At 36.4% G+C, this 26,796-nt stretch overlaps 1 protein-coding gene across 1 annotated transcript; it reads left to right on the plus strand.

The window, feature by feature from the left end:
• The first annotated feature begins 242 nt into the window (after window positions 1-242).
• Window positions 243-22,311, plus strand: LOC131152243 (kinesin-like protein KIN-12B). The gene is made up of 16 exons (XM_058104001.1): window positions 243-812; window positions 1,303-1,440; window positions 1,536-1,619; window positions 1,721-1,846; window positions 1,929-1,988; window positions 2,084-2,137; window positions 2,229-2,321; window positions 3,537-3,632; window positions 4,575-4,720; window positions 17,050-17,199; window positions 17,294-17,423; window positions 17,537-18,847; window positions 18,946-19,044; window positions 19,128-19,280; window positions 19,377-20,177; window positions 21,610-22,311. Exons 1-16 carry the CDS (start codon window positions 474-476, stop codon window positions 21,904-21,906), a joined length of 4,077 nt encoding a protein of 1,358 aa, XP_057959984.1. The 5' UTR covers window positions 243-473; the 3' UTR covers window positions 21,907-22,311.
• The last annotated feature ends 4,485 nt before the right edge of the window (window positions 22,312-26,796 follow it).

The raw sequence follows: 26,796 nt of genomic DNA on the forward strand, positions 1-26,796 counted from the left end.
AACTTTACTAATCTATTTATTAATTGAGTTGAGTTTGAGTTAACTCTTTTATAAATATGTCACTCTTTCTTAGATCCAAATTCATTTTAAATAGAGTTCGGGTTGCAACACATTTTGTCACCTTAAAGAAGAAGAATGTGATCGCAATTTCTTTTCACAACCGTATGTGGTAGGAAAAACGACACCGTTTCAAGCAGTTGGGCTCTTGTGATCTTAGCCGTTGAGTGATTACGGACTACCATCGCCTGTCGCAAGAGAGACCTGGCTTCTTGGGCCTAAGAGCAGAGGAGCCCGGCCCCAATATATCATCACTGGGGTCTTCAGGCCATTTCAAATTTCAGCCCCTCCACCCTAACGGCTAAATCTCTCTCTCTCTCTCTCTCTCTCTCTCTCTCTCTCTCTCTCGATCTAAAATTCTCTCTTCCATCGTCCAGAACAATCCGTCCCTTCCCTAGATTTCTTCTGCGACGAAAATGAAGCACCCTATGCAGCCAAGAACTACAATCTTGAGGGAGAACCATCCCGAGAGCGCGCAGCAGTCTCCGAACCTCAACTCTCTCAAGCAGCGACAGCCGTCCTCTTCGCGAAAGCAGAAGTCTGCAAAGGAAAATGCACCGCCCTCAGATCTGACTTCTACACCCGATCCTTCTCCCTCAACCACCGGAAAACACTTGCCGCCGTCGGCTGGGAAGATCAAAAGCCCGCTCCCTCCGAGGCCTCCGTCCGCCAATTCTAATCCGCACAAGAGGAAACTCAGCATGGAATCAGCGCCCGATAGCTCTCCTCCAGGTGTCTCTGATTCTGGAGTGAAGGTACCAAGAACTGAGTGGTTGAGGGCTTAAAACCCTAATTTTATTTTATTTTATTTTTTGTGTAGATTTTTTGGTTGCTGAGGAAACTGGGAACAAAGAGGAAGAAAATTCTGAATATTATGTTTCTTCTTAAAAAAAATCTGTAAAATTGATTCCACCAAGCTACATGGTTTTACTGCGTGGAACTTTCCTATTTGTAGTTTCTTTACTAAACCCCCTAGTATTTTGTTTTCTTGGTGATGAAAATGTGGTGAAGAAGAGAAAAATTGGGAAGCTTGTTGAGTATGTTTTTGACGCAGGGAAGGCAAATCTAACTTCAATCAAGCAAAGTAGTTGTGCTCGCTTGAGTGGGAGCTTTTGTGTTTTAGTTCCTTATTGATGAGTGCTTGTAAATTTGGAAGTTTAGATCCTCTTTTCTTAAAATCTTTCTCGGCAATTGGTTTGACTATGAAAATTTGTTTTTGATTCTTGTTTGTTTATTTGGTTACAGGTAATAGTGCGAATGCGACCACCAAAGAAGGATGAGGAAGAAGGAGAGACAATTGTGCAGAAAGTATGTAGTGATTCTTTGTCAATCCTTGGACAGACCTACACATTTGATTCTGTTGCTGACACAGAGGCAACACAGGCAAGATCTAAACTAACACAATCTTTTTCCAAGCCATTGAACAAATGATTGTTAGTATTACATACTAAGGTTTTACTTTAATTTTTTTGTTTCAGTTGGATATATTTCAGCTTGTTGGAGCACCACTTGTAGAACATTGCTTAGCTGGGTTTAATAGTTCAGTATTTGCATATGGCCAGGTATTTTTAATTCATCTGCTTCTTTGGATATTATAATTAGCTTTGCATTATGTAGAACAATGGTGAAGATTTTGTTTATATATCATAATTGACCTGATTAGACGGGGAGTGGAAAGACATATACAATGTGGGGACCAACCAATGCCTTGGTGGAGGAAAATGCTTCGAGTGATCAAAAAGGTTTAACGCCCCGTGTTATTGAGTGGCTTTTTGCTCGCATAAGTGAGGTTGGATTCATTTTTCTTTTAGTAATTGATAATTAGATTATATTTGAAATTTAGTAATTTTTTTCTCGCAAATTCTTACTAGGAGCAAATCAAGCATGCTGACAAACAACTCAAGTATCAGTGTCGCTGTTCTTTTTTTGAGGTTGAGTCTTGCAGTTACTCCTTTTTGTCCTTTCTGTATACTTCTCACATAGTCAGATTTCTAGTAACCTATATAATGAAAATTTCTTCGTACAGATTTACAATGAACAAATCACTGATTTGTTGGACCCAAATCAGAGAAACCTCCAGGTTAAATGATTACATTTATTTTTTTGCATTTTAAATGTCTTTATAAATGAGCTATGGTCTTCTAACATATTTTTATGGAGGTTTTCTTTAGATACGAGAAGATGTCAAGTCTGGTGTGTATGTTGAAAATCTCACAGAGGAGTGTGTATGTACAATGAGGGATCTGTCGCAACTTTTAATGAAGGTTAGCAATTGTATTTTTGCATCTTTCAAAACTTCTCGACAAAAGCGAATGAGCAGTTTAGAGAGTCGATGCACATGCTTGAATGCAAATTTTATATTTTGCATAGAAGTTTGCAAAAATTTGCTTAGGCCTCATTTGGTTAGTATGGAAATGCAAGAGATTATAGGAAAGTTGTTATTCCTGCAATGTTATGTTTTACCTGCATAAAAACAGCAGGAAAAATGTAATTTTTGGAGAGTTAATGAATGTTTGACCCTTGGAGCAGAACTCAGATTGTTACCTCTAACCAGAGGCAAAATTTTCACTCTCCATCTCTCGACCATGACCTTTTATTACTTAATCATTCTTTGCCATTTCATATTAGAAAATGAGGGAGGGTATAACATTAAAGGATAAATAAAGGAATTGATTTATTTGCAAGAAGTTAGGTATAACGTCGGTAAAGATATAAGGGAGGGATGGCTTAGATGGTTTGGGCATTTGAAACGCAGGCCAAGTAGTGCACTAGTGAGGAGCAGTGAGTTAGTTATTGTAATTGGAAAAAAAAAAAGATTCATATAGCCGACCCCACCTAGAGGAACTTAAGGCTTGATGTTGTTGTTGATGTAAATGACGGAGCACATAGATAAATTTGCAAGCCTCTAGTTTACACTATCTTATCTATGTTAAGCTTCAAACGCTCTTAGAATACCATTAACTTTCAAATTATTTGCTTTTAATAATTGATAAATGTGAGGGCATGCCTTGGATCAATGGTAAGGTTGCTCCTTTGTGACCAGTTTTTTCACGGGTTCGAGTCCAAGGAAACAACCTCTCTGTATAAAAGTAGGGTTAAGGCTACGTACACTATGATGATCCTCCCCTACCCTTGCAAAGCAGGAAGCCTTGTGGCTTGGGGATATATATATATATTTTGGAATTTAAATATAAACAAATACTTTGTTATCAAAACGTTTGAGTGTACTAGTGTACAATACCATATAGTACAACTGTTAATAAAGTTGGATATGGGAATTGCCCTGCATTATTCCCATCTTCATAATGGTTTTGGACTGAATTGGTTTCTTTATCATGAACTCAGCTACAAATATGTTATCCTTATCCTTGTTACTTTTTTTTTTTTTTGGAACTTGATTATTCCCATGCCATTTTGTGAGTGTTGGGACTGACAAATGTTCGTCTTTTTTTCCATCCATTACGTCTAAATTGGTGCAGGGATTGTCAAACAGGAGGACGGGTGCAACAAGTATAAATGCCGAAAGTTCTCGATCACATAGTGTTTTTACTTGCATTGTTGAATCTCGGTGCAAGGTAAGCCAATTCAAGTTTGAGAATGGTTTGTTGTTTAAGTTCTTTATTACTATAATTTATGTGTCGGACTAGCTTTTAAATTTTGATATTTTTACTTTCTTGATCACATAATTTTTTTTATTTGCATTGTTGAATCTCGGTGCAAGGTAAGTCAATTCAAGTTTGAGAATGATTTGTTGTCAAGTTCTTTATTACCATAATTTGTGTTAGATTGGTTTTGAAAATTTGGTATTTTCTCTTTCTTTTATTTTGATTTTTTGAAAGAGGTTTTTTGGTTAGCAAAAAAAAAAAAAAAAAATTTCCGGCAGCCCCAAACAAAACTCAAAACCACCAAAGTGGACACCACAGAGAAGGCTGACGCCTACAAAAAGCAAGAAAGAACTTGCTGAAATCGAGAGAAAGAAGAAAAAAACAGCGATGAGAATCACACCCAGTGATTAGGACCAAAACAACGGAATCAGAAGAGGGGCTCTGATATCATGTTAATTTTGGTCTGAATGCCCTTTCCATCAAGTTTGCTTTAATTATATAGAAGAGATTTACATAGTTGTTGCCTGATTTTCAGCACTTACATGCTGCCAGATTTTCAGCATTATTTACAGCCTAATTGGCATTATTTACAGCCTAATTGTCTGAATTATCTCCGTTAACAGATTTTACCAGTTCATCATGGTAAACACATACTTTATGAACTGAGTAACATGCATTTTTCTTTTGTTTTTTGGTTGATTTTTTCCATCAATAATTGATATATGATTTTAAAAAATGAAGAGGAGTTGGGTTTAAAGAAATACAATTTCTTGTTTGGTTCTCTTATGCTTTTAGGCCAAGAGTGATCTTAAGTAAGCTTTTACTTTTATAGAGCATGATAGACAGGGCTTTTCATTTGGTTTTCTCTTAAATTTTTAGGAATTTAGTGAAATCTTTCTTTTTTTTTGGCAGAGCATGGCAGATGGTATAAGCAGCTTTAAAACAAGCAGAATAAATCTGGTTGATTTGGCTGGTTCAGAAAGACAGAAGTTAACAGGTGCCGCTGGAGAGTGCTTGAAGGAAGCTGGGAACATCAATCGATCTCTTTCACAACTTGGGTACAATATCACTTTTCTTTTTTTTTTTTGAGATTTTTTTTTAAAAGTTAAAAGTGCAATCAAGGTCCGCCAAATTGGTTTTTAGCTTCTTGTATTATGTTATTATGATTTTAATGCACTATTTTAAAAAATCATGCACAGCCACAATGGGGGTATAAAAATGAACAGGTAAATATATGGCTACAAAAATGTTTAAGCTTTCAATGTAGAACTGTGTTGACTGACAGCTTGAGTATAGTTGTTGTAAAGCATTGGAAGAATTCTGTGAACTTTAATATAATCTATCTGCTTAAATGATTTATTTGATTCTTTTATGTGTAATGCGGAATGCTTGAGTTTGGTTGTTGTAAAGCATTGGATAAATTCAGTGCACTTTAATATAATCTATCTATTTAAATGATATATTTGATTCTTTTATGTGTATTCATTTTGATATTTGATGAAGTGCCATCTTGAATGCCATATATTTGAAAGGAAAAACTAGTATGAGTCATTAGCTATGATGAGTGTCTTTGAATTGCTACATAAAAGAGTGGGAAAAGAGTAAAAGAGATCAACAGGAAAATTTGAATAAAACAAATTAATTTGAAATACGTTTTAGGAAGGAACTGGACACATATATTAAGGAACTGGACACATATACGTTTTAGGAATGCCATATATTTGAAAGGAAAAACTAGTGTATGAGTCATTAGCTATGATGAGTGTCTTTGAATTGCTACATAAAGCATTGGATAAATTCAGTGCACTTTAATGTAATCTATCTATTTAAATGATATATTTGATTCTTTTATGTGTATTCATTTTGATATTTGATGAAGTGCCATCTTGAATGCCATATATTTGAAAGGAAAAACTAGTATGAGTCATTAGCTATGATGAGTGTCTTTGAATTGCTACATAAAAGAGTGGGAAAAGAGTAAAAGAGATCAACAGGAAAATTTGAATAAAAAAAATTAATTTGAAATACGTTTTAGGAAGGAACTGGACACATATACATTTTAGGAATGCCATATATTTGAAAGGAAAAACTAGTGTATGAGTCATTAGCTATGATGAGTGTCTTTGAATTGCTACATAAAAGAGTGGGAAAAGAGTAAAAGAGATCAACAGGAAAATTTGAATAAAACAAATTAATTGTGAAATACGTTTTAGGAAGGAACTGGACACATATATTTAGGAAAACACAATGTAAAGATTGGGAAAATATATTCTTGATGACTAAGTCAAAATTAAATTGTTGAGTTTTACATAATGTTTTATCCATTCCCTCTAACATTGGTGAGGATTTGAGTTATGATGCAGCTGTGTAAATGCTAATGTAGTCTGTCAATTATATAACATGCATATTCTATACTTGGTAACTATTTCTCAATATTAATTTGTAGCAGTGGGGGCTTGGCCTAGCTGTGGAAGCCCCACCTAGGTCTTGGTAGTTCCACAATGCGCGTCTTGAATTTGAGTTGCTCTAATCCCGGGCATCACACTTATGTCATTTTAAAGAAGTGTAGAATATACTCCTTTCATGTTATTTTGAAAAGAGTTGGTAGTTGTGGTGATGGGGTTAGTAGAATTATCATCCTAAAGTCTAATATTCGTTAACAAGAATTGTGTAAGTTTTAATATGTTTTAGTGATGTGAAGGCTTCAAGGCTTTTGATGGAAATGTTTGGCATTTTGGGGATTTTTGGCTATTTTGTAGCTTGTCAGTGTTAGAAGAAAATATGTTATTTTAGTAATTAGGTTGTGTTAGTGGGAGATACTTTTGTCCTTTTATTCTTTAATATTGTTAAAAGAGGCGAACTTGGCATCTAGGAAATTGCCGCGTCCTTTTCTTTCTCTTTTTTGTAGTTATTGATATAAGAAGAGGGGATGAATGTAAGGCTCTAAGGAACTGTTGCCTCCTTTTTTTTTTTCTTGCTTTCTTCTTCTTTTCTTCTCATCATCTCTTCTATTCTTCTCTCCTCCATCTTTAACTTTACAACATGGTATCGGAGTGTAAATCTCCTTTAAATCTAATTTATCTGAGTTGTTTTTTTAGACATTTTGTTTATCATTTTCTTTCTTGATCTCCCGTTAATTAGTTCTCAAATATGATTTTCATCTTGGTTTGGATGTGCAACATCCTTGGTAGGATGCTCAGTGTGTTTGTGGTGTTTGCTGATGTGAAGTGAGTTATACTCTATTTCTAGTATATGTTTTTATTGTTATATAACTCATTGGTTGTGGATGTGCAACATCTTTGGTAGGATGCTCTGTGTGTTTGTGGTGTTTGCTGATGTGAAGTGAGTTATACTGTATTTCTAGTATATGTTTTTATTGTTATAACTCATTGGTCGTGGCATAGTGATGTTGTGTGTTTGTGATTGATTGCTTGCAATCTTGTATTAGTTGCTGGGGGTTTTGATTGGTGTTCAATGACTATTTCCTCTTCTTGCCAACACTTGCTTCTAGTTATTGCCAGCCATCATACTTGTAGCAGTGTGCTGTCAGGTTGTTTATTAAGACCCTGCAGTGCTTGTTATGGTTTGCCCACTTTTGCATGGTCAAGTAGTTCCTCGGTGGATATTGTAACTTCAGTTCCGTGGTCAAAGCAGCCTCTTTGAAGTTCTGAAGTTCTGTTCTGCACTTGTTTGTGCTCCTTGATTTCGCATTGTTGCTATGTTATTCATTCCCTGATACTGGTGTTTGCTTATTGTAGTGTATTCAGGGTGGTTTTGATAGCTTCTTCAAAGAGGCATTGACCGATACCACTAGCATACAAGTCACAACTATCAAATTGGTTGGATTCTCCAACTACTTTTTTGTCAAATATTTTGTGAATGGCTGAATGAATTGGCCTTGAGTTCTGTATATTATATATAGACTTTACAAGAATGATATATATGGACACTTTACAAGAATGCTATACATGGAAAGTAAATAAGGAGCATGATTCTAGCCCTATACAAGTAAACGATAATCTGTCAAGCCCTATACATGTAAACTAAATATATGCTAACTGTACAAAATAATGAATTGAAATATAAGGAAATAAATTTGGGTTGAAGTAAGGAAAGAAATCTTTTGCTTTGTTGTTTGCTATTCCGTTGACAGGCCCCCTCAAATTGATGCGGGTTGATTAACAAGCATCAATTTGCTACTTAGGAAGCAATGTCAATGGCGAGTGAGAGCCTTGGTGAAGATATTCGCAATTTGTAAATCAATGGAAATGTGTGGAAGAGTGATAACACGAGCTTCAAATGCTTCACGGATAGAGTGACAATTGACTTCAATATGCTTTGTGTGCTCATGATAGACAGGATTGGCTGTGATTTGGATAGCACTCGTATTATCGACATGTAGAGGTGTAGGATCGGTCTCAAAAAAATCTAGCTCAGCAAGCAAGCCTCGAAGCCAAATAATTTCAGAACAAGCAAGAGACATTGCCTGGTATTCAGATTTCGTTGATGACTTAGAAATTCTGTCTTGCTTCTTACTCTTCCTAGAGATTAATGCATCACCTAAGAACACACACCAACCAGTGATGGAGCGACATGTATCCGCACAACCAGCCTAATCAGCATCACTATAAGCAGCAAGGTGAGTAGAACTGCCTGCAGGGAAGAATAAACCACAAGCAGAAGTGCCTTGAACATAGCGTATGATCCTATGGACAACAGCCAAATGAAGATGACGAGGAATCTGAAGAAACTGGCTGACTTGCTGTACAACAAAAGAAATGTTTGGTCTAGTAATGGTGAGATAGACAAGACTATCCACCAACTTTTGGTATAAACTGGGATTAGCAAGTAAATCACCCTCCTCTTTGTGAAGCTTGACATTTAATTCCATGGGAGGATCAATAAAAGTACCCTTCTGAAGGCCAGCTGTGCCACCAAGTCACTAGCATACTTATGTTGATTGAGTGAAATACCTGAGGGACTACGATTCACCTCAAGGCCAAGAAAATATATGAGAGACCCGAGATCTTCCATATGAAAGGACTCTGAGAGATAAGTCTTGAGCTGAGTGAGTAAAGCAGAATCGGAACCAGTAATCTCAATATCATCAACATAAACCAAAAGAACAACAATACCCATGTCTGATTTCCGAAGAAACAATGAAGTGTCATAATTGCTTTGCTTGAATGAAAATTGTAATAAAGTGGTGTGGAATTTATCAAACCAGGCCCTCGGAGCTTGTTTGAGCCCATAAAGAGAACGACGAAGCTTACACACATGTGAAGTAAGAGAGGGAAACAAGCTCGGGGGTGGCTTCATATAAATACAGTCTTTAAGATCTCCGTGAATAAAAGCATTCTTGGCATCCATCTAATGTAGTGGCCACTCAATGGAAGCAGCAATAGCTAGAATTGTACGAACAATAGTCATCTTAGTCATAGGAGCAAAGGTCTCTTCATAATTGACACCATATTCCTGATTATTCCCAAGTGCAACAAGGCAAGCTTTGTAACGATCCAGACTTTCGTCAGATTAGACGTTGGCTGAGTAAACCCATTTACTACCCAAAGGAACAATGGTGAGAGGACAAGACTCAATGTCCCAGGTGTGATTGGCCTCTAGAGCGGCAATTTCTTCCTGCATAGCTTGTCGCCAACAATCATGGTTGGCAGGGTGTGAGTAGGAAGTGGGAATATCTAAATTGGACAATGCAGCAGTAAGAGTTGAAACAGAGTTACCAGAATTTGAAGAGCGAAACCCATACCTATCCGGGGGTACAGACACTCAGGAAAAGTGACATACCAAAGACTCTGAAGGTGCTGCAACTAATTGAATCTGGAGTGTGGTAGGATCAGATATCGAATGAGCTACCGGAAGAGACTGTGGGCAGGGGCGCCGTGCATACACAATACCTAGTTTAAAACGAGAAATGACTGGATGAGGATCCAAGAATTGCTCCTCAAAGGAGGGGAGAATCACAGTAGGAGAGGAGGGTACAGAGGACACAGGAAAGAAATGTTGATTTTCAAAGAAAATAAGAGTTTTGTTTTTACCAAAGTTTGCAAGAGGCACACTCAAGAGATAAAGAAGAGCGTTCTAGATTACCAAGTAAACCAGAGTTCAATGCATGAGATAAGATCTGAGTATTGGGATGGCCTAAATGACGATGCCACACCATACTAAGATCTAAAACATTATTACAAGCAAAAGACTTAATAGAAGAAACTGGAGAACGTGCTAGAACAGGAAAAAGTAGTGGAAACAAGTGCCCCACTTTAGGTCCCTTCGTGATCGGCTCCTTTGTTGCCTGGTCCTGCACAACACAACCATTACCAAAAAAATTAATTGCACAATTGTTATCAATTAACTAACCAACAGAAATAAGATTCGTGGAAAGCTGAGGAGCAAGAAACACATTAGTGAACTTAGAAGAGGCATCTCCAACAGCAGCTATTGGCAAGAACTACCATTGGGATTATTCGTCATGTGATTTGAGGCACCTGAGTCCACATACCAGAGATTAGTAGAATTGTTACCTTGGAGCTCCATTGCTGATAATGTTGAAATTAGCATTTGTTGCACCATTTCGGGTGTGCAGTAATTCGCTGGAGGAGGTGCAGGAACAAAGAAGTTACATGAAGAAGAGCCAGGAGCCGAAAACGTCACGGTGGGGGGGTACACTAACAAAAGTCTGAAATGCCTGGGCCTGATGATTCTGCAGGCGGATATGACATTCTTTGATAATGTGACCTTTCTTCTTACAATAAGAGCAGAATTTCTTGGAACAATTAGCAGTGATATGTTCAAATTCTTTGCATCGAAAACACTGTAAAGTGCTAGAATGTGCAAGCGGTCCTCGTCGTTGAGCAGCATAAGCCACAGGGAAAGACCTAGAACTACCATGAGATTGTGCCAAAGTAACTTGAGTACTAAGCCGTTGTCATGGTATTAAATAACGGCCGTTACATAACGGAAAATCATCTCTCCGATTCCGTTACAGCCCGCATTAGCGGTGAGCAGAAAATTCACGTGCGTAACGGCCGTTACAGAACCGTAACGGCCCATAACGGCCATTACACTAACGTTACGACCCGTAACGTCCGTTACGACACATTACAGCCGACAGCCCCTTACACTACTGCGTACCTTTTGTGTGTCTCTCTCCATCATCTAGCTTAGATCTCCTCATTTGAAGCCTCCAAAGAAACGAAAGCAGCTTCGAAGCTTCGATTTGTTGTGCTGTTCCCTCTTTCACTCTTCGTCTCTTTCGTACAGCTTCAATCTACGGATCTGAAGCTTCAAAATCCCCAAAATCAGCTTCGATTTTTGCCTTGAAGATGTTCTTTGCAGTTCGCAGCCATCGCAGGTCAGCTGACTGGCAGTTCGTCTTGAAGGTGTTTGATTTTTCCCTTGAAGGTGTTTCGATTTTTCCCTCTTTGTCAGTTCGTCTCCTTTGTCCAGTGTAAGAACCCAAAAATCAGCTTCCAATCTTCGATTTGTCGCTTGAAGGAGCTGTGCTCTGCAGGTCGCCTCCATTCGTAGGCTCGCAGTCGCAGCTCCAAAAATAAGTTTTGAAGCCTTCGATTCCCCCAAATTTTGGGGGCTTGCAGGTTGCAGCTCTCTCGCAGCTTCGGTGGGGACCCGGGACTCGGGAGTGGGCATGTTTCTTCAGTTCTTCTACTTCATTGGTTAATGTAATTGTAAATTACCAATTTATTCTAAACTAATAATTTATTTATTTTATAATTTCAGTTTATATTTATTATTTAATTAGTATGCAAATTTATAAATGATTATATAAGTAGAATTTATTAATTAAAATAAAAAATTAGTATAAAATTATTAAAACATAAAATTTATAAAGATAGAGAGTTAGAGTACAAATTTAGTAAAAAATTATTAATTAATATTCTACATAATTATTTTTTTAAATACCTTGACTATTAATAATTTAATATTAGATCTAAAATTTATAATAAATCCTAATTTCTACACAATTAGTCAAGTCTCAAGTGACTCAAGTACACTACCATTTGAATAATTAAATTGTAAGATTTACAATTCCATATTTATTTTTTTAAATTGTAAATTGTAATATAAATTATTGTATTGTAATATAAATTATTGGTCTATTGACTCATTTTAAGTAACTTTATGTCTTTAATCAATTGATTCTTCATTTTAATTAAATTTCTACATCTTTTTTACCCATTAAACTAATGCAAACTTTAAAAAAATATGCCTTTTTTTGTAAGCAGCGCACTAAAATTAATATAAAAATCATAATGCCTATTAAAAAGCATTTGTAGGTTGAATGAAGGTTGTCAAAATTCATTAAAAATCATGCATTAATGGATTTCATGTTTATTTTTCGATTTTGGCATGGTTGTGCATGCGTGAAAAAAATTCACAGCCGTTACGCCCGCTTCCCGTTATGTAACACCCGCGTCTCCCGCGTCCCGCGACACCCGCGACCGTTACGCGACGTTACCCGCTACCGCGATTTCGAACTATGGCCGTTGTTCTTTACAAAGTAACTCACCAAAACAAACATCTAGAGAAACAACAGGAGATCGATTTAGCAAAGACGAGCTAATAGATTCATACTCAGGGCGGAGTTTCATAAAAAACTGATCGTGGCGACTAGTCTCGTGAAGACGTTGAATAATGGGAAGAGAAGCCACAGGAACATCCGCAGTAACCAGATCAGAATATTCATTCCCAAGAGTCAGAAACTCCAAATAATAGTCTTGGATGGAACAACTGTCATGTTGAAACATGGCAATTGCATGCTCTAACCGAAAGTGATGGGCACCGTTATCTTGATGATATACTGTTTTTAAATAAGTCCACATGGATTGAGTGGTGCGATAAGGACGCAAGTTGGGGACAATATGTGGCTCAACCGAGCCAAGAAGCCAAGACATAATCCGAGCATCAAGCACAGCCCATGAAGGACAAGTTGCAGACTCCTTGGATTTATCAGGACTGGGTGCACAATCAGTCCCATCAATATGACCCCAAAGATCTTTTCCCTTCAGGAAAAGTTCAAACTGAAAAGCCCACGTAGAATAATTGTTGCTCGTAAACTTGGCACACACAAGTGCGGAGTCCATGCTAAATAATGGAGAAAATTGAGAAGCCCAAAAAAAAAAACAGACTGAGACGAAAGAAACGGACCACCAGAAAATCTAGAAGCCCAAAATAAACAAAGCAGGTACAAAGAAAAACCAAGAACAACAGCCCTGCACTAAAAAAATTAAATCTTGAACCAAAAAACTGCACATAATGTTAAAATCTTGAACCAAAAACCTGCTGTGCCGAGAAGATAAGTGCCAGAAACAGCAACAAAAAGTAGTTGCAGCAACAGAAATTGGAGAAATAAGTGGCAAATCAAAAACCTGCTGTGCCTGCTTGCCGAAAGTCACAAGCCTGCTTGCCGAGAGTCACAAACAGCAACAAAAACTGGAGAAATAAGTGGCAAACCAGAAACCTGCTGTGCCTGCTTGCTGAAAGTCACAAACAGCAACAGAAAACTATTGCCTGCTTGCCGAGAATCACAAGGACATAAACTGGAGGAATAAATGGCAACCCAGAAACCTGCTGTGCCGACAGCCACGCAGCCACAGAAGTACCGAAAGAACAGAGAGAAAATTCCAGAAGAGAAAACAAAACCCCAACAGCCACGAAACTGAGAAGATAAAATCGAAGGGAAAAAAAAACCTAGCAGTCAGCTGGCTCTGATACCATGTCACATATTTTGTGGATGGCCGAATGAATTGGCCTTGAGTTTTGTATGTTATATATAGACTTTACAAGAATTCTATACATTGAAAGTAAATAAGGTCTAGCATGATTCTAGCCCTATACAAGTAAACTATAATCTGTCAAGCCATATACATGTAAACTAAATATATGCTAACTGTACAAAATAATGAATTGAAATATAAGGAAATAAATGTGGGCTGTCAAGCCCTATACATGTAAACTAAATAAATGGTAACTGTACAAAATAATGAATTGAAATATAAGGAAATAAATGTGGGCTGAAGTAAGGAAAGAAATCTTTTGCTTTGCTATTTGCTGTTCCATTGACATTTTTGTGGTCTTAGGTGCATGTGTATATTACAACAAAAGGGAATCCAAGTATTTTCTATATTCTCCTCCTTCTTAAGACTTCAAGTATTATGAAGATTGAATGAAAGAGAGTGCTTGTGTGGTAGTGGAGCATGCAACCATCTTTTCTGCTCATCATTGTTTCGACTTATAGTTTTGAACATTCTAGTGTGACTTGGATTTGCCTATTGCTCACCGTAAAGGTATTAGAACATGAGTGGTTTTGATAGCTTCGACAAAGAGGCATTGACCGATACCATTAGCATACAAATCACAACTATCAAATTGGTTGGATTCTCCAACTACTTGTTGTGGTCTCAGGTGCATGTGTATATTACAACAAAAGGGAAGTACAAGTATTTGCTGCATTCTCCTTATTCTCAAGACTTCGAGTATTATGGAGATTGGATGAAAGAGAATGACATATTGCTTGTGTGGTCCATCATTGTTTCAACTTCTAGTTTTGGACATTCTAGTGTGACTTGGATTTGCCCATTGCTCACTGGAAAGGTATTAGAACATGTACCTAGTAGTCCTTAGTTGCTTTGCTTATTGCTTAGAATGTTTCAGTTCTTCATGTTCCTAGCTCTATGTGTTCTTTTGCCTTGGTTATGTCCTTTGTTTCTATCCTTTCCTCACATGTTTAATCGTTTGCTATTTTGGGTGGAAGCATGCAATGGATATAGAAATGGGATGCCTTGACCACTCGAGGGACATGGGACTTGGTGGATCTTCCTCCTCTTAAGGAGTCGGTTAGGTGTCATCGAGTCTACACTATCAAATATCTTCCTAAACAACTCAAGGCTTGATTGGTTGCAAGGGGTACACTCAAACATACGATGTTGATTATTTAAAGAACTTTTCTCCTTTTCAACTAAATTATGTTTGTGCATTGATCTTATTGGCAACTAATTTTATTGGCCCCTATATACCAACTAGATGTGAAGAATACCTTCTTGTTTGGAGATTTGTAGGAAGAGATATGCATGGAGCAACTTCCTGTGGATGTTGCTGAGGGGGAGGATAGTAAAGTATGTAAGTTGCATAAGGCCTTTTATGGTCTCAAGTAGTCTCCTTGAGCCTGGTTTGATAAGTTTAGCGTAATGGTCTCCACATTTGGCTTAAAATAGTGCTACTCTATTCATTTGGTCCTTTTTCGCCAAAAGGAGAAGTGTGGTATTTCTAGTAGTTTATGTTGATGATATGATCATTACTGGGATTGACTAGAGAGGTTTGAAGATGTTAAGCAGTGGCTTCAAGCTAAATTTGAAATCAAGGACTTGGATACTCCACTTTACTTTCTTGGTAAAGACTATATGGTCTGGGAAAGGGTTGAATCTATCTCAGTAAAATACACCAGGACTTGCTAAGTGAGACTAGTTAGTTGGGAGCTAAACCAGTTGATACTCCTATTGATATACACGGTTGGTAAGTTGATCTTCTTGAGGGTCACTAGTTTTGGCATTTGCGGTGGTGGTGGTGAGTTAGTTTATGAGAAATCCCAAACAACCCCATTGGAATGTTGTTTGTAGGATTTTGTGGTAATTCAAAGGTTCTCTCAACAAAAGTTTGATTTGTAAATGTAATAAATACTGTGAGATCATGGGATACTCTAATGTTGATTAGGTTGGCTCTGTTGATGATTGAAGGTTTTTACTATTGGATACTATACATTCGTGCGAGGTAATATGTTAGCTAGCATAGCAAGAAACAAACTACTGTAATAAGATATAGTGCTGAAGCACAATACTGAGCTATGGCTTAAAGCTTATGTGGCCAAAGTCTTTTATATTAGAGATGAGATTCTTGGTAAAGAAGCCAATAGATATGTTTTTTGATAATCAAGCTGTCATTTATATTGCTAGCAATCTAGTTTTTCATGAGAGGACAATGCACATTGAAATTCACTCTTATTTTGTGGGATGTTGTGTTGAAAGAAGGTCGTGAGGACTCCTTTATTGAAATTAGTGATCAATTAGGGATGCTTTCACGAAGTCTTTATTTAACCCTGCCTTGTCTAATGGTTGTAATAAGCTGAGGTTAGGTGATATTTATGATCCCTAGCTTAAGGGGGATTGTTAGAAGAAAATTTGTTCTTTTAATAATTAGGTTGTGTGAGTGAGGTTATTTTTTTTTTATTTTTTTTTGTCCTCGTCTTTCTTTAATTCTTTTGGTGATATAAAAAGAGGGTAGACAATGCTCTAATATAAGATTTTTTTTGCATTGTGATTTTGCGTGTAGGATTGGAGAAACTGATTTGGTTTTTTGGGAGAATTGGGTTTGCCCTGTGTCGGTTGAGGAAGTGTGTTGGCCACTTCATTTGTGGACTTTGGAAGGAGAAAGTATAGGCTGCATTATTGAAATGTGTTATTTTTGCAGTGTTGTGGGTTTGGGTGTAATGCATGGATCTTTTCAGGGGAAAATTTGAATTGGCAGTTTGGGAAAATATTCACTATATTGCCTTTTTGTGGTGTGTTAGGTTTGTGTTTTTTAGAGGAGTAAGCTTTTTGGAAGTTCAGCAAGTTTGGAGGAATCTTTTGACTTGATTTTTCCTTTCCTTTTTTTTTTTTGTTGTTTTTTAGATTTTTCCTTTTTGTTTGTTCCAGAATTTTTTCGGCAGGTGTCTTATTATGCTTTTTGTAAATTCTTATCCTATTAATGAAAATTCTTCTTTTGCTATCCGAAAAATATATGTAAAAAGAGGGCTGGCATGGAGCTGTATGTAAGGCTTGAGGAAACAACTGCCTCCTTTTCTTCTCTTGCTTTCTTCTTCTTTTCTTCTCTTATTTTCTTCTTCTCTCCTCCATCTCTAACTTTACAATAGTCATTTTAAGGATTTTCCCCCCTATTTTTGCATCATTTTTATAGTAGGATTTTCTACACTAATTATCTAGTAGATTATCTAGGGTCTTGAGGATTATCAAGCATCTTTATGATTTAAAGATTTCACGCAAGTGCTGTATTTTTTTTAGGGATTTGATATTATGTTTCATTAATTAGGATTTGATATCGTGTGGTCCCCATCTTGTTGTGTTAATCGATGGATTAATTCTAATGGAGTCAGAATGCTCAAAATTATATATTTGTACTTGCACACACACCAATGCTCAAAATTTTATATTTTGTACATGCACACACACCATACTGCTTCTACTTTGGTATATTCGCATTCTACTTTGACATCGCCTCTAAATTTCGTGATGTAAAATTAGTGAACGTGTGTGACATTCATTAGTCCTGTGCTGATTTGTGTCAATTTTGAGAGATACAGGAACTTGATAAACATTCTTGCGGAAGTTTCTCAAACAGGAAAGCAAAGGCATATTCCATATAGGAACTCGAAGTTAACGTTCTTGTTGCAAGAATCTCTTGGTGGGAATGCAAAGTTAGCAATGGTGTGTGCTGTTTCTCCGGCACCAAGGTGACATTGTGGGGTCAATTTCCTCAATGTTCTTTTTTCACCTTTTCTTTTCATGCTAAAATGGATTTTTTTTATTTTTTATTTAATGATGCAGCTGTAAGAGTGAGACCTTCAGTACATTGAGATTTGCACAGCGTGCTAAGGCTATTAAGAACAAAGCCGTTGTTAATGAAGTAATGCAGGATGATGTGAATTCCTTGCGGGAAGTGATACGGCAGTTAAGGGTATATTCTTGTATCTTTGTTTTTCTTTCCATTATATGTCAGGTCTCATTTTCCAATTATGATATCAAACAAGTGAACACATTGAACACATTGTTTGAAATAATGTTCAACAGGATGAACTACTGAGAATGAAGGCAAATAGCAACCAGACTGACTCAAAGGGAGGGTATTCAACTGGCTGGACTGCCCGTAGAAGTTTAAATCTTCTTAAGTTTAGCCTTAACCGGCCAACAATGTTACATCATGTTGATGATGACGGTGACGAGGTCATGGAAATTGATGAGGAAGCAGTTGAAAAACTCTGCAATCAAGTGGGTCTGCAGCAATCAGCAGGTAGCGAGGAAGACAACAGCACTTTTGATTTGAGCAAATCAGAAACTGTTCTATCTAATCCAAAACTTGAGGCTTCTAATGAAGATGACATTAATATGGAAGAAGCTCTTGAGGATAGAGATATTAATACGGAAGGAGGAATGTCTGAACAACTTGCTAAGCATGAAAACATGAATGTTGATTGCAATGAATGTGTTTCTAATGCTTCATTTGATTCTATGGCTGACACTCTAAGCCATTGTAATCAGCAAGAGGGATCTTATAAGGAGATGTTACCCCTGGTGATTGACAATAAACAAGGTGGGGATTCATTTGTACAACCAGCGGTGGATAAAGAGCTTCTGACTTCTCCTGTCTGCACATCACAAAATGAAGAATGTCCAAGCAAGCTAGCATGGAGTGGTCTCAAATGCACTCTCTCTGATCCAGTTGGTCAACATTTTGCTGATGTTTCAGTAGCAGATGCACCCAATAGTTCAGCCAATGCCTCCTTGGATTGTATATCTCCTGATCTCAGCATAGTTCCATGTGAAGTATCCCCAGTTCTTAAGTCTCCTATACCTAGTGTTTCTCCCAGGGTCCATAATTGCAGCAGGAAAAGCCTGAAGACTTCATCTATGTTGACTGCTTCTCAGAAAGATTCAAAGGAAGACAGCAGATTAGGCCCAGACGCACTGCGCATATCTTTTGTCAAGTCCAGGAAAAGCTGCTCTCCAGATGCTCCATCTATGCAAACTAGTAAGAGCTTTCTTGCTCCAACTGAACATTTGGCCACCAGTCTCCATCGTGGCCTTGAAATTCTTGAAAATCACCGCCAGAGTTCAGCTTTAAGGCGGTCATCTTTTAGGTTTTCTTTTAATGCTGCAGACAGTTTTAAGCCTGTTTTGCCTGCTGGAAAAGTTGAAGTGGGTGTGCAAACTGTTCCCCAAGATAATGAGACAACTGATGAAGATATGGTGGTATTATTCTGTCATAAATGCAAAAGTAGAACTCGGTTAGAAATTGAAGAGAGCAATGATAATGCAAGCATGCAGTTAGTTCCTGTTGATGGGCTGCATTCCAATGGCAAATCAAAGAAGAAAGTACCTAAAGTAATGTGCCTGGGGCTTCTGCATGGTTTTCCAGTTTTTTCGGTTTGCAGCATTCATATTTGTAATAATGAGTTCTTTGTCAATTTTTTCCCCTGCAGGCAGTGGAAAAGGTCTTGGCTGGAGCTTTTAGGAGGGAAATAGCACTGCAAGATTTCTGTGCCAAGCAAACCTCTGAAATAATGCAACTTAACCGTTTGGTAAGGTTCTTTTATAAAGCTAATGAAGAACCATGGCTGTGAAACTCCTCATACATTTATGACAATTTGAGCTTTATTGACAGGTCCAGCAGTACAGGCATGAGAGGGAATGCAATGCTATAATTGGACAGACAAGGGAGGATAAAATTCTTCGTCTTGAGAGTCTTATGGATGGTGTCTTGCCCACAGCGGAGTTTATGGAGGAAGAATTAGTGTCCTTGATAAATGAACATAAGGTATGGCTTGGAATTTGTTTGGCAGTAGTTGGTATGTTCAATACTTCTCTTCTCTCATTTCTTATATTCTGCATGTAACCCTACTGCTATTTGCAGCTTCTGAAGGAGAAATATGAAAACCATCCTGAAGTTTTGACAACAAAAATTGAGTTAAAAAGAGTTCAAGATGAACTAGAACGATATCGGAATTTCTTTGATTTGGGTGAGAGGGAAGTGTTGTTGGAAGAGATTCAATATTTAAGAAGTCAGCTACAGTATTACGTAGATTCATCATCTGTGTCATTTCGGAAACATAGTCCTTTGCTGCAGTTGACCTATTCATGTGAGCCAAGTGTGGCTCCCCCTTTAAGTACAATTCCAGAGTCAACAGAAGAGAGTGCTGAGGCGAAACTTGAACAGGAGAGAGTCCATTGGACTGAGGTTGAGAGTAAGTGGATTTCGCTTGCTGAAGAATTAAAAACTGAACTAGAAGCTAGCCGATCTCTGGCTGAAAAGCACAAGCAGGAGGTTGATTCTGAGAAGAAATGTTCAGAAGAGCTGAAGGAAGCAATGCAGTTGGCCATGGAGGGGCATGCACGTATGCTTGAACAATATGCAGACCTTGAAGAGAAGCATATTCAGTTGCTTTCAAGACATCGGAAGATCCAAGACGGAATTAATGATGTAAAGAAAGCAGCTGCCAAAGCAGGAGTTAAGGGGGCTGAGTCTAGGTTCATAAATGCCCTTGCTGCAGAAATCTCAGCATTGAAAGTGGAAAAAGAAAAAGAGAGACAATATCTTAGGGAAGAGAATAAAGGGCTTCGAACTCAACTGAGGGATACTGCTGAAGCTGTGCAGGCTGCTGGTGAATTACTTGTACGGCTCAAGGAAGCGGAAGAGGCTGTTGCAGCTGCCAATGTGAGTTTTGACTTGGTTATATCAGAGCATATTTAAATTTTTTTTTTTCCCTTTGGTATTTACTGCTTTAAGCATGCTCTTGGTTTCTACATCACTCATTCATCCTTTAGTGATTATGCTTTGAGTTGGCTGTCCTCCTGTGATTATGCACATTGGGCATGTTTGGAGCATAAATAGTAGGATGTGAAAGAAGATGCTTGTTTCTCCAATCTCTCTGAAGTGGTTATTGCGTGACTTATCTTCTATAAGACCCCAACAGATAAGCCATATGTGAATTTTGACTACAAAATATTAGCAATATAATATTTTGTTTTAAATGAATAAACATTTTATTTATATTTATCAGTTCTTTACATGACGAGTAGTTTGAAGTAGCAAAAATTGGGTGACAGCTTCTTGGGTTGTCCCGCCCGGTCTATCTAGCTCCTAGATCACACTGCATGTCAACTAGCATTGATGTTAGGATTTCTTCTGTGAAGAATTTGCATACTATCTTGTGGACTTTCCTTACTCTAGCTCTGCATTTCCCCCTCCCACCCCCCCCCCCCCCTCAGTGCACACAGGGACTGTGGTTCACACTTGCCATCTTAGTTGTTTTTTCTCTTTATCTCTTTCTTTCTCTGGCTATCTATCCTCTGATAAGTGGTCAACAGCGAGCGGGCTTGGCAAAGGTCTTAATCTCGCCTCAACTTTTATAGTTCATATGATAAATTTATAATTCTAATTTTTCTGTGTGCTGAAAGTCGGTGAAAAGCCTCTGCAGGGAACAGAGGACTGTGTCGATTGTAAAAGATGTGAATCCGCCTGTCCAACAGACTTCTTAAGTGTTCGAGTTTATTTATGGCATGAAACAACTCGCAGCATGGGTCTAGCTTATTGATATGTTTTTTAAAACTCTATTTGAATTTGGTTTTCTCATTTTGAATATGGTTTTTAATGGTTCAAATATACATCTATCCTATCTCATAGCCCGTAGGAATCCAATGGCCTACAGTTTACCAAACCTCACCCACTCTCCTTTCCAAGGTTGGCGCATGGAATAATTTTTATGTTCCCTTTTTTATTTAGTTGACACTTCAATTGTATTAGCTATTGCATTTCCAAGGTTGGCGCATGGAATAATTTTTATGTTCTCTTTTTTATTTAGTTGACACTTCAATTGTATTAGCTATTGCATGGTAACATTTTTATCTTCAATGCACATACCACCTGAACACTTCAATTGTATTCATTGATGCATCTCTATTGGTGCCACAATGTTGAGCTCAAACCTTTTTGTACTTCTGACAGTGTTAATGACTAAAAAACATGCTGTATGTCTATTCGTTTTGAAGGAAACAGAGTACCTTTTTCCAATGAAATATATTTCAATTTTAAGTGGACAACATGTGATCAATCTCAGTAACTTCTTATAACATTTGGCATGTTGCAGAGACGAACTGAAGAGGCAGAGCAAGAAACTGAGAAAGCCTACAAACAGGTTGATAAATTGAAGAAAAAGCATGAAAAAGAGATTAAGACACTGAATCAGTTACTCGCTGAGTCACGGTTACCTAAAGAAGCATTAGATGATGGGGCCAAAAATGGTGCAGGGGATTCCCATGGTGCTGCTGGTGATCAGCGATGGAAAGAAGAGTTTGAGCCATTTTTTAAAGATGAAGACGGGGAATTGTCGAGGCTTGCAGAGCCCTCATCATGGTTCTCTGGCTATGATCGATGCAACATTTAGAAATGAAGGTTAATAGAAAATAGTCTAAATGTACTACAAGCAGTCTGTTACATAACCCCTGGAGTCTAAACAGTTTTTGCCGGCCGCTGGGGTGATACCAGTAGTTCTCACCAATTGTGAGGACCAATGTGTTGGTTCTCTTATTGTGCTCTGTGTCATCTTCTCTTACTTTGCGAGTCTCCTTTTATGGTCTTGTGCATTGTCTCCCCTGAAAGAAGTGCCTAGTTGATTTTGGAATTTCTCCGCCAGAGTAATTTTTGCTGCATAGAACTTTCAACTGGCATTAAGAATAGAGCTGCCAGTGTATTTTATAGGGCGCACCATCTGTAGAGAAATGAACCCATGGAAAGATCTGACTTTCAAATAAAATAAAATAAAATGATGTTTTAACTTTACAGTCTTTAATTGTTTTTGAAAGTGCAAATGCATTAAACTACAGGTATAAGGACTAAAATGATTAGGAAGATATAGAAGCCTCCAAAAAGTCAGGGAAGCGCACCTCCCAATCCTTCAAACCCTAACTTGCTGTTTGGTGGGCTAAATCGTTTTTCAAAACAAGTAGTGCAAGCAATAAAAATTTCAAACTACTTCCAGAATGTTAGATAAACAAAGAAAAGTCTCTCAAATAGAACATTTGTGATTTACTTTTGAGTGATGATGCGTGTATTCCTTTACCAAAAAAAAGCTGAAAAACAAAAGATCATGTGTGATTTCAGGTATCCTCTACAGCGTCCTTCGAAGTTTGAATAAGGCCGTGCAGCCCACAATATGCCATTCCTTCTCAAATGCCCATACCCCGGCTTGCTTTCTTGCAAAAATTCAACTAGGACAAAACGTGCAAATAAATTGTGGAGCAATAATATTTTCTTCAACATGTCATTCTTCACTTACAAACACCAAATTATATATTGCTTATCAAGTGCCCTAGCGCAATCTCTCTTTTATTTTTATTTTTTAATTTTTTGGTTGCTAGGCAAGAAAACAAAAGACGAAGAGATCGATAGAGTTGCCCCCCAAATCTTCAATAATAGCCTTTGCATCTCCTTCCACAATCAACCTTCTCTCAAAAGTCATGGATTTGATGAAAGCAGAAAGCACTTCCAAAGCCTCCCTTGTTGCAGAATCTTTTGCTGGAAAAATGCCTTCCAATAACCTCCCCCCCCTCCCCCTTTTTCTTCCCCACCCACAACCGCTATGAAGGAGGTAAGAGAAACATCCTTCTTGAAAGCGGCATCAAAATTAATTTCAACAAATCCCAAAGAAGGGGGAGACCAACACTTGAAAGGTGTGAGAGCTGAATCCTTTTCAAGGTTTTGGCAGAGAATGGAGCAGTGCTCTTGTAAGTTTTCTTTGGACTCCTTGTATAAAACTGAGGCGACCCACCTCAACCTTGGTGAAGATCACTTTGTTCCTAGAACACCCAGTAGATACCAATAGAGCAACAGTGAGCAGAGGGAGTCTTGGGGACGTTCCCACACTGAAAACCACACTACTCAGTCTATTTGGATAAGAGTGAGAGAGTTATCCCAACATGCTGTTCAGCTTTAGGAAATTTTAAGTGCCATTGGAAGTTGACCTAGAAACCCTAATCCTATAAATGTGCATTTGAGTCACAAAATTTTGAAAACTTGCACTCCTTCATCTTTGGCTTTATGTCTGTCTTCTCTTATTGTGAGAATTCATGATTTGTTTGAAAGTCCCATAGTCCCGTGGACCTCATTTTCCAGGTAAATTGGCAACTTAGAGTTTGTTTAGTGTCATTTATAGTTATTGTTTTTCTGTTTATTTTAAGGACAAAAATGAATATTTTTTTTTAAATAATGTTTTAGTTTGTTAAGTTCTACAAATATTAATAAAATAGGTAGTTAGTTTTTGATTTTTAATTTTTTTTTTTCTAATTTTTTGTTTTTATTTTCATAGACAATGATGTCAAACGACCCTTTAGTTTGTTTCGCACTTCCACTATTTCTTCAACTTCGCAGGTCACTACTTCTTCCAAGGCTTCTTTAGCAGAAATCTTGAGATTCTTGTACGCTAGTTAGTTGTTACATTTATGGCTTTCATCTTTCTTTTTGTTAGGCACACAACATTAGGAGATAAAGAAGAGTTAATGGACTTTCAAAGAGTATGCTTAGAGGTTAAGAGAAGTTGTAGCCTGTGTTCAAACTAAAATATTGAGAAGTGGTTAACACATTTGTCACCCTAACTAGCACAGAGAAGTGGTTAACACAATTGTCAGTATGCTTTGAGGAAATCGGTAGACTGATGGATGCTCAATCATGCATAGGAAAAATAAAAGATTGGTGATGACTCTATTTTTATAGTTAGAAATGCTTTACACCCATTTTTCAATCAGACATGTTTTTAGTCCTTAAAAATCCTACCTCCACCCAAGATATTACAAAAATCAACCCTACTTTGAATTATCTTAGGCATAATACAGTGATCCTCTATGTTAATCTTCATATTTTTGTATATATTTATTGTGTTTGTGTCGTAGATGTTATATTATGAATTTCGTATTTGAATAATGAGATAGTGATGCTTCTTCCTCAAGTAGTGTATTCCCAATCAAACAATATATGCTTCCCTATCCTTAGAAATCCTATGGCACTCATCAATAAATTGTTGCCTCCACATGAGATATTAAAAAAATAAACTCCTAATTTAATTACTTTGAATTGTCTTAGGCATAATACAGCGATCTTCTCTGTTAATTTTGATATTTTTATTTATATTTTCGACTCATTTGGTTCGGTGGAATAACTATTCATGGGAAGAAGGTGGAATATTGTTTAAATTGTGGGAATCAAAGGAATAGTTATTCTTTACATATGCCTAATTATTTCATTCAACATGTAATAAGAAAGGAGTAGACATCTCATGACGAAATTTGGAAATAGTTATTCTTTGTCTATTTTTTATTATAAACTTATAAAATGTTTTATATTGTTATTCTGCTTTATAATAATAATATAATGTCTTATATAACTAATTGTAACTAACCTATTAAAACCGATCTATTCCTTCGAAAGTATAATTTATTATATTACTAATTGTAACTAACCTATTAAAACTAGTCTATTCCTAGGAAACCAAACGTAACCTTATTGTGTTTATGATGTAGATGTCATATTATGAATTACGGCATTTACACTAATACTTGCACAACATTAGCACTCTAGGAATAGGAATGTTCATGATTCTGTTAATCCAAAGATGCCCTTCAAACCATTAATAAAATTGAATCTTCGGTTCACTAGAAAATGAAAATTAGTCAAACTATCAGATCTAATTTAAAATTTTAAAACACTACAAATTAATTTTTTTTTTTTGTAATAATCAACATATAAATTTTAATATATTCATTATTATAACTTTAGCGTCAACCTAGAGTAATACAATTGTTTTGTAAATTTAAATTATTAAAATTTAATATAATGTTATATATGATATATGTTTTTATATATTATAGTATATCGAATCGGTTTCGTTAACCATGGTTATTGAATTGATTGAATAGAAACCAAACTGATAATGGAAAATCTAATACTTCTAGATCGAAAAAAAAAAATGTTTAATTAGGTTTTCAATTTGCTTTCTTCTGTTTTTCAAATTTGTTCCACCCCTGGTGAGAATTGGAGGGGGAGGCAGCCAGAGAAGTAAGGGGCAAACTCCCCTCCCCTGGTTATGGATCGAGTTTGTAACTAGAAAAATGTGGGGGAAAGGAAAGGAAAAAAAAAAAAAAAAAAATCAAATTTCTGGTTATCAAAGAAATTGAAAAAGAAAATAAAAAATATATCAAATCAATGAACAAAAATTTAACTTTATATACTATTCAAGTTAATTTTTTTTTTAAATTTTTTATCATATTAGAACAAACTTTTATTTTTAGTAGTATTTGATATAAAGAGAAAATTACAATGAAAAATAATTTTCCTTCTCATTTTCCTTTCCCTACAAAATTTTTTGATCCAAACAGACAATGTTTTATGTTGATATAAATAACTATTGAGATTGAGTGTTTTTTTTTTTTGATTTATTGGATGTCGCGATTGGATTTGGACTACACAATGAGAAGTAGTTCATCTCTCATCTCACACCCTTTCCCTCTTTCAGGATTTCAATTCGAAACTTTTAACCACTACAATGTCTCCTAATAGATAAATTAGATAGTAGAAGAAAATTATATCTTCTTTCTAGAATCACTCTAATTCATATTTCAAAATTTAAAATTGATATCTCAGGTGATTAATGTAGTGGTGTTGACCTGCTTTAATTTAAGGATAAGAATATAATCGAAAAATGTTTAGAAATGTTTTTCTCTTTTTATGTTACATAAATAAAATAATCCAAACCCTTTCTCAAACCTCAAAAAATACTATTTTCTTTATCTTCTCATTTCACCGAGTTTTCATGCTTTAATACATTCAAGAAATACTTGTAAAGTATTAATTACAATATGTTATTATTAATTACTAAAATATTACTCTCAAATTTAAAGTGATATATACTTTATTATTGGTGGGTTCTAAATCCAATGTGCACGAACTATTCTTTATAAGTCTTTCTCGATAAATTCTTCCAAAATGCACTATAAGGATATCATAATAAATTGAAATAAGACAAAGAAAACACTAGCACCTAATAAAATTATTTTAACAAAATATTTATCATTTTTGTACTTGAAAAAATCGAGTTGTAGAAACTGGCTCTAATATTATTAATGGAGCTAGATTTAAATAATAATTTTATTTTATACTTTAATCTTGTTTATTTTTTTAAAAAAATTCCTTTTCTTTTATTTTCTATTTTATAATACATTTATGTGCGTTTACATGTCTTTTCTTTTTGTTATAATGGCTTTTATATTTTATTGATTTTAGACAT

This window comes from Malania oleifera, chromosome 3, assembly GCF_029873635.1.
Source record: "Malania oleifera isolate guangnan ecotype guangnan chromosome 3, ASM2987363v1, whole genome shotgun sequence".
Lineage (NCBI taxonomy): Eukaryota > Viridiplantae > Streptophyta > Magnoliopsida > Santalales > Ximeniaceae > Malania > Malania oleifera.